This window comes from Canis lupus, chromosome 24, assembly GCF_048164855.1.
Source record: "Canis lupus baileyi chromosome 24, mCanLup2.hap1, whole genome shotgun sequence".
NCBI classification, from domain to species: Eukaryota; Metazoa; Chordata; class Mammalia; order Carnivora; family Canidae; genus Canis; species Canis lupus.
The window spans coordinates 22559143-22576357 of record NC_132861.1 but is presented as its reverse complement, the minus strand read 5'-3'; the positions used below and the strand labels follow the sequence as shown (position 1 = coordinate 22576357).

The 17215-nt window shown below is 41.2% G+C and overlaps 1 protein-coding gene across 5 annotated transcripts in view; it reads left to right on the top strand.

Annotated features, from left to right (window-relative positions):
* Positions 1–16914, top strand: part of MFAP3L (microfibril associated protein 3 like) — a 38270-nt gene extending 21356 nt beyond the window's left edge. For 3 of the 5 annotated variants that reach the window (XM_072795944.1, XM_072795947.1, XM_072795943.1), the window contains one exon: positions 11176–16914. In XM_072795944.1, coding sequence (XP_072652045.1) covers positions 11176–12107 — 932 coding nt within the window. In that variant the 3' untranslated portion in view covers positions 12108–16914. The other 2 variants (XM_072795946.1, XM_072795945.1) reach the window with 2 other exon arrangements.
* The last annotated feature ends 301 nt before the right edge of the window (positions 16915–17215 follow it).

Sequence of the window (17215 nt, the reverse complement as noted above, 5' to 3'; positions counted from 1 at the left end):
TTGTCAGCCACCGGCTAGACATTGTTCCATGTGCTCCTGAAGACCTAGCTGAAGTTTCTAGATTGTCCTGTTACAGCTGAGGCCAAGAGGGAGGGAAGATTCAATAGCAAAAATAACATGTGGCAGTAGGGGAATGTTTGGTTTTTAATGAGTGCATTTCTGGCCAAAAAATGTGAATCACCTACCCAAGCCCCAAGCTCACTTCAGGGAAGTCTCCAACCAGAGAGAAGATTGGTTGGTCATTGTGAATCAACACATTTCTTTTTTCTGATGTGAGAGGTACTCGTCTTAAAAGCCAAGCCTAAACCTAACTGACCTAAAGGAGTTACAGTGCTTTCTGAAGCATTTACTGTGCGAAGTTAAGGAGCTGGGGGTGGGGGAGTAGAAAGACTGTTGTTCTAAAGTAGCAGCTTGTGAGGTTCTGTCACTTTTCATTCAGATCCTACTTCCTGTCCCACAGCCCTTCGACCAATGAATAAACCCCAGAGACTTTCTACTCCTAGAAAACCTACATTTTTAGCCTCTTTCCCTCATTTCATCTTTTTTAACCCTGAAAAAGAGTAAAGGCTAATGCCTTATGTCTTGTCCAAGAGCTGAGCAAGTGGAGTTTTCTTGCAATTACATGCTTCTGGCTCACAGCTGTGTTCCTCATAGTTAAGGCCGCTGGCAGTCCAGCTGCCTGGGATGTGGGGTTCCTTGTAGTGCTCTTATTACATTATTTTTGGTTAACCATTCAAGGTTGTGCAATATGGCAAAGCCTCTTCCCTTCAATGAAAATACTGTAGGGATCCCTGGGTGGCGCAGCGGTTTGGCGCCTGCCTTTGGCCCAGGGCGCGATCCTGGAGACCCGGGATCGAATCCCACGTCGGGCTCCCGGTGCATGGAGCCTGCTTCTCCCTCTGCCTGTGTCTCTGCCTCTCTCTCTCTCTCTCTCTCTCTTTGTGTGACTATCATTAAAAAAAAAAAAAAAATACTGTAAATTATGTATCCTATGTGTGCCTGTCAGTTTAACCTAGGAGAGTGGAACTCTTTCCCGACCAAGTACGAGTACGGGGCCATAGAATGTTTAATTGGAAGGGACTTAGAGACAACATCATCCAGATCCCTCTCTTACCCACGTTTTCTCCGAGGTCCTACTGCTAAGTGGCAGTGACTAGAACCTTCACTACTGGCAGTAAGATGGGGCCACTACCACCCCTAGCCCACAGTTGGTTTCCATTCCTCCCGCTCCTTCCTCCCAGACTACAAGTCTAAAGGAAGTGATATCACACTTGTGAAGGGGGCGGTAACCATGGTAACATAGACTCTCAAGTGCCTGTGCTTCATCAGATCTTTCTGTAGCCTGGGCCACTGCAAGGAATAACAAGGTACCTGAAGTCAGGGGAGCATGGACTCCAGACCTGAACCTACCTTTCACACAGACAGTGAAGCCCAGGTCATGCCCAATATGGAGGAGCTGGGGCTGGGGCACTGAACTAGAATTCTAGAGAGGAGGAGGACTGTGGGAGCCACACGGAGCAGGGGCCTGCATGTCAGGCACAACATTTTAAGTGCAGTCCTGAAGTCCCACCTTTTTGCTTCAAAGAGATCACGCATCGCCTCCTTTGAAATGGTCCTTATAACTGTTAACTCAGTCTGGCAAGTACAGCCTGCACCTTGCCATCTCTGTCTGTGTCCTTGGAGGCTGGACTAGATGGAAGCCCCATGGCTCAATTTCCTTTTGTTCTGCGGGTGCTTGGGTGGCCCTAACGTAGCAGCCTATCCCAGGACTCTGGAACCAGGAGTGGCCACTGAGAGCCTTTGGCGCAGACAACTGCTCCATCAGAACCCAGCGCTTGCATCATGTGTGCTGCCAGCAGTCTTGCTAAGTCAGTTAGCTGTTTTTAAATCTCATAAGGAAGATGCACTGCAAATTTTTAAAAAGAACTCATGATACTGGTACTTGATGTTCTATCTCAGCTTTTGTGTTATGATGCATAATAATAGTAATCTCAGAACATACATAACACAGGGTAATACACAAAACACTGTGCCTAACAACCTAGCAAGACATAAGAAGTAGCAGAAATGAGACTCCTGGTCATGAAATAGAATTTTAGTTCTCACATGGCCTATTAGAGGACGCATAAGTCTTTAACTCTTCCTTTCTGATGGGAAAAAAAATGCCCATATTAAAACCATAGACAAAACTTTCAGTTTTTAGGTTGACAGCCTAGAAGTTTAAATGGAGCCATGTTTCATTTATAACTCAGCAAAGAGGTAATTGAATACAGTGTGAGAAATGGTGCTAATACCCCAGAAACATTACCTAGATACAGAAGGCTACTGTTACAACCAAACTAACAACATCAATGTAATTTTCATTCACAATGCCTACCATTGATTAAGCCCCCGGACCAAGTTGCAGATATTATTTCTAATTCTTACCATAAGCATGATGGGTAGATATTACTAGTCGTCATATATACAGATGAGGGACCAGGTGAATAGAGAGTATATTGTACAACCAGTGTGGCCCAGTTAGTGTTTACCCTCCCTCTGTAGTCAGATCAGCATCTGCTCATCCTTTAGGTCTTCTAGGTGAAGAATGTTGAAGAGCATCTAACCCAGACTAAGCAAATGAGAGAAGCCTTCCTGGATGGAAAATGCATGATGACCACCCACATCCCAGTCACAGTGTTAGGTTGTGTACTGCCGTGTGTATACATGGCACATACAGACACACACACCTTATCAGAATCGTCTGTTCACTTTCTCCAGGAGCACAATACTGTTTACTGTGTGATTAACATGGAAAGGAACAATTTCATTGCTTGCTTATGCTGAAAAAGTGAGATCGCTATTATTCATTCCAGTACTGGCAGTCCTAGAAAGAATGGGGCTATTTCCTGTCTCGGACAGGAGCAGCAGCTGCTTTGCTTTGCTTTGCTTCCCTGGTGCTTGTTACTTCAAGTCCACAGGATCAGGAGAGGCTAACGCATAATCTATTTCTGGAGGAGGGTTTTTTTTTTGGCAGGGAGGGGGGTAGTTCACCAAAGGATGTGTTTGGGGTGGTCCATCAACCACATTACAGAAATAACTCAGAATTCGAGTAACATGCATAACCACAAATGGCCACAAACTGCATTGTTTTCAATATTTCTTTTGCGAGAGGTGAGTAGAAATATATAGTTGTCAGAAAGTATTCTGAAAAAAGTACCAGTTATTTCAGGTATGAATTAGCCAGTGTATTTTTGCCATGCCTTCTTGCTCTGACTTTAAGCCATTCAAATGCACATTAGCACCTTTATCAGATGATAAATAACAAGAATTTCAAGAAAGTCAACTGGCACAGGCCTTGGTAAACATGTCTGTCTTGTGAGCAATTACATTTGCAATTCTTCAAGTTTAGATTTGGGACTTTTCTGTGGGTTTGTTCTCCATACTGTTGCAGCATTTTTTCACCAAAAATGATTATGAATGGTCTTTCAAAGTAAACACGCACAGAGTAAACTGGACCGCACAAAGTTCACAATTATCACAACTGCTACTGAAGCTTCGTGGGGTTCATGGTTGTAAATTTTGCATTTTCTTCACATCACTGCATTGTTTTTACCTCCAGTTTTCAAATTTTTTGAATAGACGATGAAATGCTTATTAAGTACTTCTGCAAGGGACAACACACTGTGCCAGCCCAGTTCTCAGACCATAGCTTATGACCTCTCCACTTACTGCCTGCATGAGAAGGTCAGTTCCCACATTCAATGTAAATTATCCTTTGCCTCTAAGATCAGCATTGTGGGGCATTCAGAAGAACCACACAAGAGTCTTTTCTTTGCGTAAGTGCGTCAACTTCCCTGAGCCACAGTTTTCATGTCTGTAAAATAGAGACAATCCTTTTTCGCTAGCATGTGGGACTGAGAGTCTTGAATACACCACTGTGTATGAGATGTTTTGGATAGTTACCTGGAACATACCAAGCTGTCCATAAATGGCAGCTGCTGTTACTGTTACTGGTAATACTGTCCTGTGTCATCACAGTCACAGATTCCAAGTGCTTAAATCCCTATGTCAGAATCCAGTGTGTTTTGAAAAGACAGGAAGTAAGTTTCAGGGTAATTTCTTATTCTCTAGCTCAGTTTCTCAACCTTAAAAGCTTTTAATTGATATAAGAGCTTTTATATCCCTTAAAATTTATTTGAAATTTCAAGACCATGTTGTTCCTGCTCTGACAGCAGGTTTGGAAGCCTCTCCTGCATCAGAGGTTTGCCCCTGCCCCAACATTGCTCTTGGGTACAAAGGGCAACTGATATCCAATATGCTTCTATCTCTGAAAAGGCACTATATGTGGCAATTACTAAGCATAGCTAGCATACACAAGATAAACTTTATATTTGTGTAACTCAGTAGATCTCAGTGGGTCGGTCTGTTTTCCACCAGAGGCCATTTGGCTAAGTCTGGAGATATTTTTCAGTTGTCATAACTTAGGGGAGGAGGGAAAGGCAGGGGGGAATTGTGCTACTGGCATCTGGTGGGCAGAAGGAAGAAATGCTGCTAAGCACCCTATAATGCACAGGATAGACCCCCTACAAAGAATTATTCTGCATAAAATGTCAGGGGTGTCAAAGTTGGGAAACCCTGATCTAACTCAAAGAAGCATTCTTCAGCTAACCAAAGAATCATTCTAAAGTAGATCTTCAGGTCAGTTGTTTGAACCTTCTGTATTTCCCCATAAACGTGGTTTAATTTAATTTATTTTGGTTCACTGAGCCATATCAAGAGCCAAGCTGATAACTACCCACCATTGATTGTTTTTCTTTAATGAGGTGTGCTCCATTTGGGATATGAGTTCAGAGTGCTCTAGTCTTAGCTGTGAAAAGACCCTTCCAGATCCATCTCAGATAAAGATGACAGCTGAGATTCCCCAGATGGAAGTTATTTATATGAACCCAGCGTAGGGTGCTCTTGTCTTGGAAAACCACCTGTAGCTATTCTCAGAAAAGACCATTGCTAGCCTCTGTGGAATTACATGCTTGGCACTTTTTTAAAAATTAGGATCATCTGATCAAATTAGCTAGAGGGTCAGATGTTTCCTTTGCCAGGAAATGAAAAGACAGTAGCTTCTTTTCGGATATTATTTATACCGTTAAGGAGAGTGTAACTGGAGGCTCTGAACAGCATAGCCCTCCACCCCCACCTTCCTGCACCAAAAGCTGAGCTAAGCCCGTATTATCCCAGGCTACCTTTGCTCCACATGATGTAGGAAATAGCTTATTAGAGCTGCCCTAGTACACTCTGAAGAGGTCTCTTGGGAGGACTGGGGCAGAAGGCTGGCGGGGGGTAAGGGAGGGCACAAGAGCACTTGCAGCCTGCAATGTTATGACCAGAGTCTTTGCAGTAGCTTTAAGGAGCTGTCATCTACTGCAGAAGCCCTGGAACAGGTGCAGCTATGCAGTGCTAAATTTGTTTTCAATTATGTTTTGTAAAAAAGGCATGGATCCTTTCTCTTCAGTGGTCTATATTTCACATATTGGAAAAGGAGTGCCATGTTTATAGACACCTACACACACGGGCATTTTTTTCCTATTTAAAAGAATGTCAATTCAATGTGATACTCCTTCAAGTGAACCTCATCCTCCCATTTATGTTTGCATAAACTCTAATTGGAACTCTTACCGCATAAAAATGTTTAAACTTGGTTTCAAGAAAGTAGCCTACTTATTTTGGCCAGTTGAACCCTCCTCCTAAAAGGCATGGGTATGTAAGGCTCAAGAACCTACGTATCTAAATGGGATTGTGAACAGACTTTTAATCTTTTCATACTACTAATTGGAGAGATAGACAAGCCATATATCAGCTTGTTTGCACATTCACAGAAAGATATCTCCAAAGAAAAAGAAATCCTTATCGCCTAATAAGTAATTGAGGGGAAATTCTAAGAACTTAGTATTTGGGCATTAATTGTTAATGTCAAATGCTCCATGATCTTCAGGAAAAGCTGGAGAAATTTAGGGTTGTAGTGGACATGATGTTTGAAGGAAGCTGTAATTACAGTATCTTTTAAGTTGTGCTCTCACTTGTTTTATGGTCCTTTAGGCCCAGGAGGTATCAATGCTGCTCATTTCTCCACAGCAATAATTTGGTTAGAAGTTGTTTGCATGAGCTATAGCTCTGATCTGGTGCCATTCAGTGGCTAGACTCTGAGCCACAGTAATCCTGCAGGTTGACTATAGCCATGTGATGCCGTTGATCTGCTTCTTTCATTACTGGATGATCTACCTAACTGACACCGTCCTACTGACCAGACATTGTGCTTTCTGGAGTGACTTCCCCCTGTGTGTGTGTGTGTGTGTGTGTACCCCCCAGTGAGCACCATGGTACCAGGTCACCCACCCTTCTGTCTTGGGCCTGAGGTTACGGCTTCTCCCAAGAATGTTGACAGGAGAGGAAAGCTCTGGAACTATATCCCTGGAAGAAAAACTATCATGAAAAGGAGAATTTTTTTTGTTACATTCATTGTTGATTTTCTTACATTCATTAATATTTTTCCAGGCAATTTTGGCTTATCTGATTTGAAGAATATCAAGAAATCTAAAAGTGGGTCACAGATTACATTCAGTTTGAATTTTGACAGATGCCTCCATATCAACCTCCCAAAGGTTTTACCAGGCCCACTCCCACCTGCAGTGTGTGAGCATCCTTTCTCCATTCTCTCAGCAATGTCATGTCTAATCGGTGCCTTCCCACTTTTTCTGGCACTCTGAAAAGCGTAAAAAATTATGTTTTTCAAAATTAATCTCTTTGAATTCCATCAGTTTTCCTTTATAGTTTCTGGGATTCTTGAAATGCTTAAAAAGGCCCTCCTATCCACAGTTTATAAAAATGCTTTTATATCCTCTATTAGTTTTATACTTTTAATTTACACTTAGATCTTCAGAATACTTGGAATTTATTTTTACCTATCATATAAGATAGGAGTGTAACTTTATTTTCTTTTTCTTTTTCTTTCCCTGCTTTGAAATGTCTTCCTTATTTTTAAAATTCCCATGCCTACTGGCATCTGCTTCTGGTCTTTCTGATTGTCTTCACTGGTTTAATCAGAGGGAGGAGAAGGCTTTCTCAGGGAATACGATGAGATGTGAGGTGGGGTCTAAACTGGACTAAGAATGTGTGAGGTAAGGGCTTGGAGTGGGGAGGGAGGAGAGCTTTCCAGGCTGAGGAAACATGTGGCAAGGCCCTGTGGCAGCTCTAAGAAATGAAATAAGGCCAGCTTGTCAAGGGAAAAGTAGTCCTGCAGGATGAGAGCTTATCGTTCTCCCACAGGATAAATATGAAGCTCTTGAACATTCTGGCCCTGCATTCCTTCAGCCCCGTTTCTACCCTAGCCCTTCTTGGTGTTATACATGGTTTGTCAGCTGGAGCAGCACAGCTTCCCTCTTTTGCTCATACACTCCCGGCATCCCCTTCCTGCCTGCACCACCCAGCCTGCCCTCATCCTGGCCTAGTACCCCACGCCTCTCTAAGAAGCTGGTGCTCCACCCCACTGCCCTGGGCCAGCACACTTGCCAAGTGATCCACAGTTGTTTGTAGCAGTCTGTGTCCCTCCTTGGGCTGGATGGTTTTCTCAGTTGGGGATCTTGTCTTACTCGCCTTTGTATTTGCATAGTCTAGAGTGGAACTTGGTGCAAATGCAATTTGCTCAATAATATTTGTTGACTAAATGCGTGAACAAAATTTAAAAAGATCACTGCCCTTCTAAAAATGTCAAGTTTTTTTGTGTGTGTGCAGCATAATATACACAGCAGCACAGCTACGAAATAACATCTGTTAGCTTTTTCTTTGCAAAGGAGAGATTGTCACCACACTACTTCTGTTCACACATGGGAGATTTTTCACGTGCCTGGAGTTTCTTGGGGAGACTGTGACAGATTCCTGAGCAAACTCTGGTCTCCAGTAGCGTAGACTCTAGCAGCCCTTCTACCACGTGTGGCAGTACTTTAGCATGAAGCCTTCGGGTGAGGGTCACCAGGACCACAGTGGGACCAGAGGAAGTGGGGGAAGGGGTTTCCCAGGGGAGAGCTATGCTCTGAGCAAGACACAGGATATGAATGAACGAATCACCATCAGGGGTGTTGGAGAAACATTTTACACGTCATCTTTGGTAATATATTCAGAAAGTCATGGTTAAACATCCGCCTCTTTCTTTCCTCCAAAGTCATTGCATGTAGAACTGACTTGGCATCAGCTGCTGACATTTTAGGGTTTTATTTGTGCTGAAGTGATGCAGCTTAATGAAAATTCAACACATAACTTTGACATTCCCACTCAATTAACATGGCCCTGTATACCCACTATATGTATAGCACTGATGGCTTCCAGTGACAGGCATTGTGGGTTATATTTGTTTCTTTAACTAAAGTTAAAGTCAAAGGACCCTTCCAGAATGAGTCTCTAGGCAAGGATTTATAGCCTGAGGTGAATGGCAATGTGCAGCATAGAAAATTTTCTCAAGATGATCCCAGCTGCTAGGTTACATATGGAGATTCTTTGTGAGACTGGGCCCAAAGATGTGGGAGGACCCTCCCAGTGCAATTTGTGCCATCTTCCTTATTTTCAGGGCTGCAAATGGTAATAGAACATGCAGAAATCTTTATTTTTCACTAATCAAAAGTCAAACTGAGATTGAGAGGAAATTATACAGAGTCTTAGTATGTGTGTGTGTGTGTGTGTGTGTGTATTGGCTACCAAAGACTTGCTTTGTGACCCATGACAATTAAAATACAAGTATCACTGAAATTATTCAGTATGAGGAAAAAGCTGTTTGTAGTACCATCGGATGCCTGCCTTAATAGTTTGCTGTTCTTTTCTGCTTTTCTCCTCCTATACCCAGGTTAAGACTACTTTGGAGGTAATTCCTCCTTAACAGGGTGGCCATGGGTTGTTAGGAGGTGACAATTTGACCCTAATTATTCCCCATACCTCATCCTCTCCCATCCTATTCTCTATTATATTTTCTTTTTAAGATTTTCTTTATTTGAGAGAGACAGAGCACAAGCAGGGTGAAGAGCAGAGGGAGCCGCAGACTCCCCGCTGAGCAGGGATTTCCCCCATGTGAGACTTGATCCTGGAACGCCAGGATCACAACCTGAGCCAAAGGCAGACACTTAACTGCCTGAGCCACCAGGTGTCCCTACCTATTTTATTTTCCAACAAAAGAAGAAAGGTAAATTTGAGAAACTACTACAAGTATAGTCTGTAAGTCTTTGGAACCAGATACCTTCCATTTCCATAATCTTCCAATCAACTAGATTTTTTTTCCTGTGCCTATTGGTGTCCACTTTTATGAAACATGTAAATTTTAAGAAAATGAATGGATAATTTCCCTTGCCTCAGATTATTTCCATACTTGGATTGATCTGCAGCTGAAATATCTAAATCCATGTTCAGGGAACAAAAGGGGTAGAAGGCTTGCCCCTGCGCAATCTGAACAAGAGATGTCACAGACTGGGTACTTAGGTTTGTCTGTTAAGAAACATTCACAAGAAACTGAAAATTCACTGGATTTTCCAAACCAGTGTTTTCTACTCCTAGGCAGAATACACTGGCTGACTTGTTAGAAAAGGGTTACTCTGGGACACCAGGAACCACTCTTCACAGATGTTCTTTGAGAAAGCAAAGTAATAGGATGGCATCTACAAGAGGCATCCTGCCAGATCCAGCGTGGCTAGCAAGTAGGAGGAACTGTAGGTCCTTGGAAGATACCTCATTACTTCATGTAGCTTTCTTAAGAAGGTTCCTTGGAGCAGAAGATGCTGGAAAAAAAGAAGGCCTTTTGTTGCCTCATTCCATAGTTCCTTGAGATAGTAGTCATTTAGGTGCTCACAAGTTTAAAAAAAAAAAAAAGTGGGGAGGAGACACATTGCTTGTTGCTTTGGGGAAATATCAGACTTTAAATAGAATGAAAAGTCACTGCCAGAAGGGGAAGAAACAAGAAAAAAATACAAGTCAATAATAGATACTTAAAAGGAAAACTAAATGTTACATTGCCCCATCTCTTAGGAAGGTTCGGTAGTTGGCTTAGGGAACTGGAGTGCTTTTATGGAGAGATATCTGCCTGCCTGCTCCTCAGAACTCCCAAGAGGCCTGATCTGGACCCCTGCTTTCCCTGTAGGACAATGTAGGGTGGTAGTAGGATTTCAGAAAGGCTCAGACACAAGACCTGGAAGCCAAATGTTTTACCATGTTTCCCAGGGGTCTTCTGACCTGTGAGTATACAGACAGACTAAGAATCAATCCCAACTAAAGAGCTTCTCCTGATTTACAACCTCATTGCCAGAGCAACACTAGATCCTTTCCAGGCCAGGGAGGGAAATAAGAATTGCACTTATCAACAAGCATTCTCTATTATGTGAAGCTTCCTTTCAACTTGATGGGTCTATAATTTATTTGCAAGGCTAAAGCAAATTGATGGTAATTCATACCCAGCCTCTTAATGTTCACATTGTTAGCTTGTAACTTTTAAGTACTATAAACAGTTCATTATAAGTTCTCAAAATTAATGACATCTAATGTTTTAATTAACTGAGGTTATACAGAGATAACTCCAACCTCAGATAGGAGAAACCCAGGTAAACAATTATAATTTAACTGCCTTACTCCAGATTTTACATTGATCCTGAAATACTTTCTATTCTGAGAAGCATTAATCTCCCCAGTGAACATGTATTCAACAGAGTCATGCTCCCAGGCAGGTTAGAAAACCAGACACTATGTTTATGTAATTCTTTAATAAGAACACAATATTTTCCAGATAGTTTATTTTTCCTATTTTTCACAAGGCTGCAGAATTATGTAGTATGGTTTATGGCTTTAAGAGTGTAGCCTTTTTAGCTTGAGTTCATCTTTTTGCTCTACTACTTCCAAACTAGTGACCTTGGGAAGGTGGTCTAATCCAACTGTGCCTTAGTTTCTTCATCCTGTAAAACAGAGCTGATATCAGTACCTACCTTGCAGAGTTGTTGTGACGATCAAATAAGTTAGTATGTGTCACTGTCTGGCACACAGTAAATATTCATTGTCATTATCCTTGGTGGTAGTAGTAGCAGTAATAGATGTTTTTAGTAACGTGAGATTTTGTAGACACTTTGATGGGAGCTGTATGTTCTTGGTTGAATTCTCCACTCTTCCTTCCAACAGGAAAATGGCAGATGCACGACAGTGGCCTCCTGAACATCACCAAGGTGTCTTTTTCAGACCGAGGTAAATATACATGTGTTGCTTCTAACGTCCATGGCACTGTGAACAACACGGTGACCCTGAGAGTCATCTTTACCTCTGGAGACATGGGCGTCTACTACATGGTCGTCTGCCTTGTGGCCTTCACCGTTGTCATGATCCTCAATATCACCCGCCTGTGCATGATGAGCAGCCACCTGAAGAAGACTGAGAAAGCCATCAATGAATTCTTTAGGACAGAAGGTGCAGAAAAGCTGCAGAAGGCATTTGAGATTGCCAAGCGGATCCCCATCATCACCTCAGCCAAAACTCTAGAGCTTGCCAAAGTCACCCAGTTCAAAACCATGGAGTTTGCCCGCTATATTGAAGAGCTTGCCAGGAGTGTGCCTCTGCCTCCACTCATCATGAACTGTAGGACTATCATGGAGGAAATCATGGAAGTAGTTGGACTTGAGGAGCAGGGGCAGAATTTTGTGCGGCATACTCCAGAAGGCCAGGAGGCTTCCGACAGGGATGAGGTTTACACGATCCCAAACTCCCTGAAAAGAAGTGACTCACCCACTGCAGACTCGGATGCCTCATCACTGCATGAGCAGCCCCAGCAAATTGCCATCAAGGTGTCTGTTCACCCACAGTCCAAAAAAGATCACATGGGTGACCAGGAAGCTGTACAATTTGAGGTCAAAGATGAAGAGGAGACAGAACCGTCTGCTGAACATTCCCCAGAAACTGCAGAACCTTCTACAGATATAACATCCACAGAGCTAACATCTGAAGAGCCAACACCTGTTGAGGTACTAGATAGAGTTCTGCCACCAGCTCACCTGGAAACTCCAGAGCCAGCAGTGGCACATGACAGAAACACCTGCATTATTTATGAAAGCCATGTCTAATATCAACTATGAAAAGCTATGCATATCACGAAAATCAGGGGCTGCTCCTTGTAGTGCAGATGTAGTTCGCACTTGCCGCTAAGCCTTACCAGGAGACTCTGATCCCTTAGGTAGGAGTGATGCCATTTTCAAAGGGGAAACACCTGAGTGCAGTTTATTATAAGCCTGGAATTTCCCCAGTAGGAAAGGATGTGAGAAACATCAGAGTGCAGAACTGATAATACTGGGCAGAAGGTGTCTGTCCACGTGATACGAATTTTAGAGGCTCTTCTCTGCCAAACATCTTAATGGGTGATGCCCTTTCGGCAAAGAGAATATTACCGTAAGATATTCTGAGCTCAAGAGCCCTCCCTGTCCAATGCACACTGCATTGCAAAAAAAAAAAAAAAAAAAGAAAGAAAAAACAACAACAACAACAACAACTATAGGTCTGCTACAATAGCAAATGCACGTACATGGGTTTGTTGCACTTTCTTCTCAGTTTTTATTCCTGTCACTGTTCCTTTATAATGTAGTAGTTGTTGTTATGAACTAATTGCTCTTCGGTTTAGTCCTTATAGCCACTTTGTCCTTATTTCCCCCTAGAATGTGTACCTCAGAGGCTTTGGTATCAGTCACCAGTACTGGGGCTCATATCCACAAGTCAGTTGTAACGTTCCAGAGTACTTACTAGGCTCGTTATTTTTGTCACTTCTCAGGCTTATGTTCATACATCACTTTTTTTTGTTTGTTTCCAATGAAGCTGCTATTGTGAAACTGAGAAAACCTTTGCCCAGAAATAGCACTTTAATAGCCAAATAAAAATGTGTTTACCTGTCCAATTCTGAGAGGCTTTTGATGAGCCCAACTGAAGTATGGAGGGAGACTGTAAAAGGTTGAATATACCGATATTACCCATAAAAACCGCTCTTTTTATGTTTAAGTAACATCATCCTACAAACAAACTGATTCTTTATGTGGAAAATGTATTGCTTCTGAAGACAGAGGCATTTGATGAATCCCTGTAGGTTGTAGAATATTGGCTTCCCAGAAGGGCTTTGCAGAGCCATATGCCATTGGGTGATTCAAACACTGGATTTGGGTCAGCAAAATAAAGATCTGTGAAGCCGTATAACCAGGTCCACTGTTGTGAACTACAAAGCTAACCATTGGTCTTGAAGGGGAGACCGAGGGGTTAGAAAAATGGCATAGGGAACTGTGTCATCAAGTTTCATGCCAGATTGTGGAATCATCTTTTAGCCTCACAGGAAAGCAGTTAGATGTGAGGCTGAATGATGTTTTGGAAAGAAGACAGAAGTCAGTCTATGCAAAGCCCAACATGTTACCCAACTGTGCCAATGACCAAGGCCTGGCTTTGGGCAGGTCTGGGTGTCGGTTTCCTTATTTGTCAGAGGAGACAGACTAGATGGACTCTGAGCACCATCTAAAGAGTCTGACTCTCTCACAGAGCCAAACTGATATCATCATGCTTTCTCTCTGTCCAGTTACTTAACAGATTTTCACTTTTCTCTCTGGATTCAGCTCACATTTTCTTATGCTGCATTACTTATTCAAAGAGGATCAATTTCAAATAATCCTAGCATTTTAAGCAAGTTGTGGATCTTCTTTCCCAAAACATTATTAAGACCACTTCTATAATTGAAATTTAATTTAATGGTGAGAATTAGTGGTATTTCATTTTCACTTAGAAGCAGGGGGGAGTAAACTTAAAGTGGTTGTAAGGGTCGTGGCTATATCAGGTGTTGGGGTCAGGACATTGGAGGTTACATCTTTTTCATCTGCATGATATGGGGGTTGTACTTGAAGAGTCACAAGATCCCACCAACTCAGACATTTACTGCTTTATGGAAAGTTTATAATCTCCCAAGATGGCCCCACTGCAAGAGACAACATTGGAAGCAAAAATGGATACAGGAGATTGGTTGCTTTTGCTGTCCAAATTTTACCACAAATGTATCTGGCTCTGCAGCCTGAAAGCAGTGGGTTTGCCTTTAAGGGTGGCGTGATAGGCCTCTTTATTCATAGATAACTAGTGTGAGAGGCAATCTAACAAGACATGGAGTTTGGTCAGACATCACTTGGCCAGAATGAACTGCTGGCATCTAGTTAGAAGTGTCTCAGGTGGTTACATAAAGCAAGTAGTAGTATGGCAGTCAGGAGAAACCATGACTTCTATCTGGGCTCTCTGGACAAGGATTTTAGGTATTCAGGTTGCAGAAGAGTTTTATCTCCACTTCTCAGAATATAAACATTTTCCACTCACTATGGAGATCAGCAAATTCCTAGTATGGATCTATATGCCCAAAACAATAACAGAGATTTAAGCTCATTTTACGATATTGTGCGAACTTTTCCCCGTTCTGTTCAATTCTCATTCCACCCAAACCCATGTGCATATTTCTGCATGGAAATTACAGAAGAAGGCATCAGTTCCATCTAGACATTGATTAGGGATTTAAAAAATGTAAAGTCAGATTTTTTTACGAAGCAGGAGCAGAAATGTGTGACCAAAGAATGTTCCAGATTGGTTTTAGCTTCTTAAGACTGGGGAGATTATTATATAGGTTTTCCAAACTTTTCCCCTCTAAGGCATCAAAAAGCTCTTGATATAATAATAGCCAACCTAAAAGGAGGTCAGCTTACAATGGAGATTTCTCCTTCCAGAAATTCTGCGCTCTTCCTATCAATCTTACAGCTTCTTTATGAAATAAGAAAGGCTCTCCTTCTAGAATATAAAATGCAGAAGACCTCGTGACTTTCAGCTGATTTTTCAAAATAAACTCTTCAGCTTCATAGAAATTCATAAAAGTATGGCTGTATGTGTGTGTGCTTGTGTGCACGAATGCACATCAGGCTCCTTTGGGCAGTTTAAAAGCTTAACACTAAATCCCAAGCCATGTCCTGTGGGTCTTATGTAGTCATTCTCAATATCAGTTTCTGGTTTCTGAGTCATATCTACAGCAACTTTTTTTTCTTGAAATTCTGAAAATGATTCAGATATGTGTGCATATTCAATTCACTTAGATGACCTGTAAACTTGGACGGTATTTATTCTAAATGGAAAAAAAAATTTTATACTGAAAATCTATGTAATTTATAATGGTTTTGTTTTATATATTATATTTTCATATCTTTAGGGCACATCTACTGTTATCATCTTTTTGTATATCATACTTTGCAAAAAGAAATACTAATACTTGACTAAAATCTCTAGGAACCAAACATGACCTATAATGGATAGAATTTGCTTTAAAAATATCTGAATGTTCTCACCCGTTCCAAGCATTATTGTGCCATTATATCTGGAATGATTTGTCTCAGATGCTTATGAGCATTCCTCTTTTCAAAAGTAAGGCGAAAAGGCCTGATATCCCACACAACGGATTCTGGAATCTCCTTCCTTCATCTTTTTTATTGTTTGGTTCATTTTTAACTGCAGAAGTCTATGTTAAGTGTCCCTTTGAAGGGCAAAGGTGAGATCAGAAAGCAGTTTGATGAAAAGAGCTATGGCTGAATTGAGCTATGGCTATGTAAATTATTTAACAGACTGATGATATGTTTCAAGTCTAATGCTTAGATTATTTATTGGTGATCTAGGACCTGCTCCGCTCTTCAGCACATGAAGAAAATGTAAGGCACAAAGAGTATTTGCATGTTGTGAGCAGGCACCCTTTCCGTGTAGTGCAGCCAAAACAGATCAGCTTAGCTATTATAGAAACACTCATCCCGGCCACTGGAGACACAGTTTTAGAAAGGCAAATCAGACACCTTTTATTCACAGATTGAAATACAGTGTTGGATCAGTGCTAAACGTCTTTTAATGGCAGCCCCCCATGGTTCTGCAAACAGGGGATTTCCTCTCAGTGTTTTAGGTGGAAAGAAAATGGAGCGTTTAACTTATCTTTCAGATACTCTATTTTGTACTCAGTGCAGTTCCATTACTATTCTGTACCCTTCTTCACAGATCCTTTTGGCATTCCCTTAAAATTGTAATCCCTGTTTCTACCCCTGCTTTTTAAACTCATTTATGGTACTCTTTAAACCTACCAAACCTCATTGTATATTCGCACACATATTTTGAGCACCTGATATCTTCAAGACACTAGTCATTTTTACATTCACCTATTCATTTAAAAATCTCTCAGCAGATAACAAAGGTCATTTTCCTAATGACTTTTTTTTAGAGTTTCTACAGTGATTAATCAGGTTTGGATTAAACAAATCAATGGTGTGGGGGGAAATCAAAACAGAATTGCTTAATATGTTTTCCAAAGGACTGAGTGTGTGTCTGTTATACAAGAAAGTATCATCTGAGGGTGATAATGATCTTTGAGATTTTTTTAGAGATACCATTTTTAAGGGGGCTAATCCTTAGAATACCACAATCAGAAGTGAAGCTCTTAAAGAATGTAAAAATAGAAAACAAATAGTTCTAAGAATATTCTGGCATAAAATCAGTTTATTTAACCAGTAACAGAAGCCTTCTAATGTATCTGTCGGACACCATAGAGCTGCTTACAGTGAGTTAGGGTCAAAGAAGATGCTTGCTTGCACTTATGTTTGGCTTGCTATCTCTCTAGTTTTGAATGTCCTTTGTTAAAATTGGAAAATAAGATGAAAAACGTTATCCGGGCAGAAATGTCAAATTGTTTATTTTGTGAACTACAATTGTTCACTTTTTAAAAATACGTTAAAGATATATACAAATGACTTTTAAGTTGATGTTACAGTAGCAAAACAGAAAACCACGTGCTCCATCCTGTATTTTGATTGTTGCTTTAATAAAGGATTTGCGCAGGTGTGTGGATTATGTGTCCTGTCCCTCCTAAAGGGCACATAACTGTGGCCTGATTTACTCCTTCCAATGGTAGGACACCTGTCACTGATTCTTTTCCCTACCTTTTGCATCCACGACATATCTTGGGAGAAAAGGAAAAAAGAAATAATTTGTATATAAAACTACAATATCTATCGAAATTCAGTAACCTTAACTTCATCCTAACACACCTTATAGCAATGTATTTTTATCTATATCAAGAAATCATTTTTAACATGTAACATCAAGCATTCTGTAGAGAATCCAAAAAGATCAGGAAACTCCCATGCTC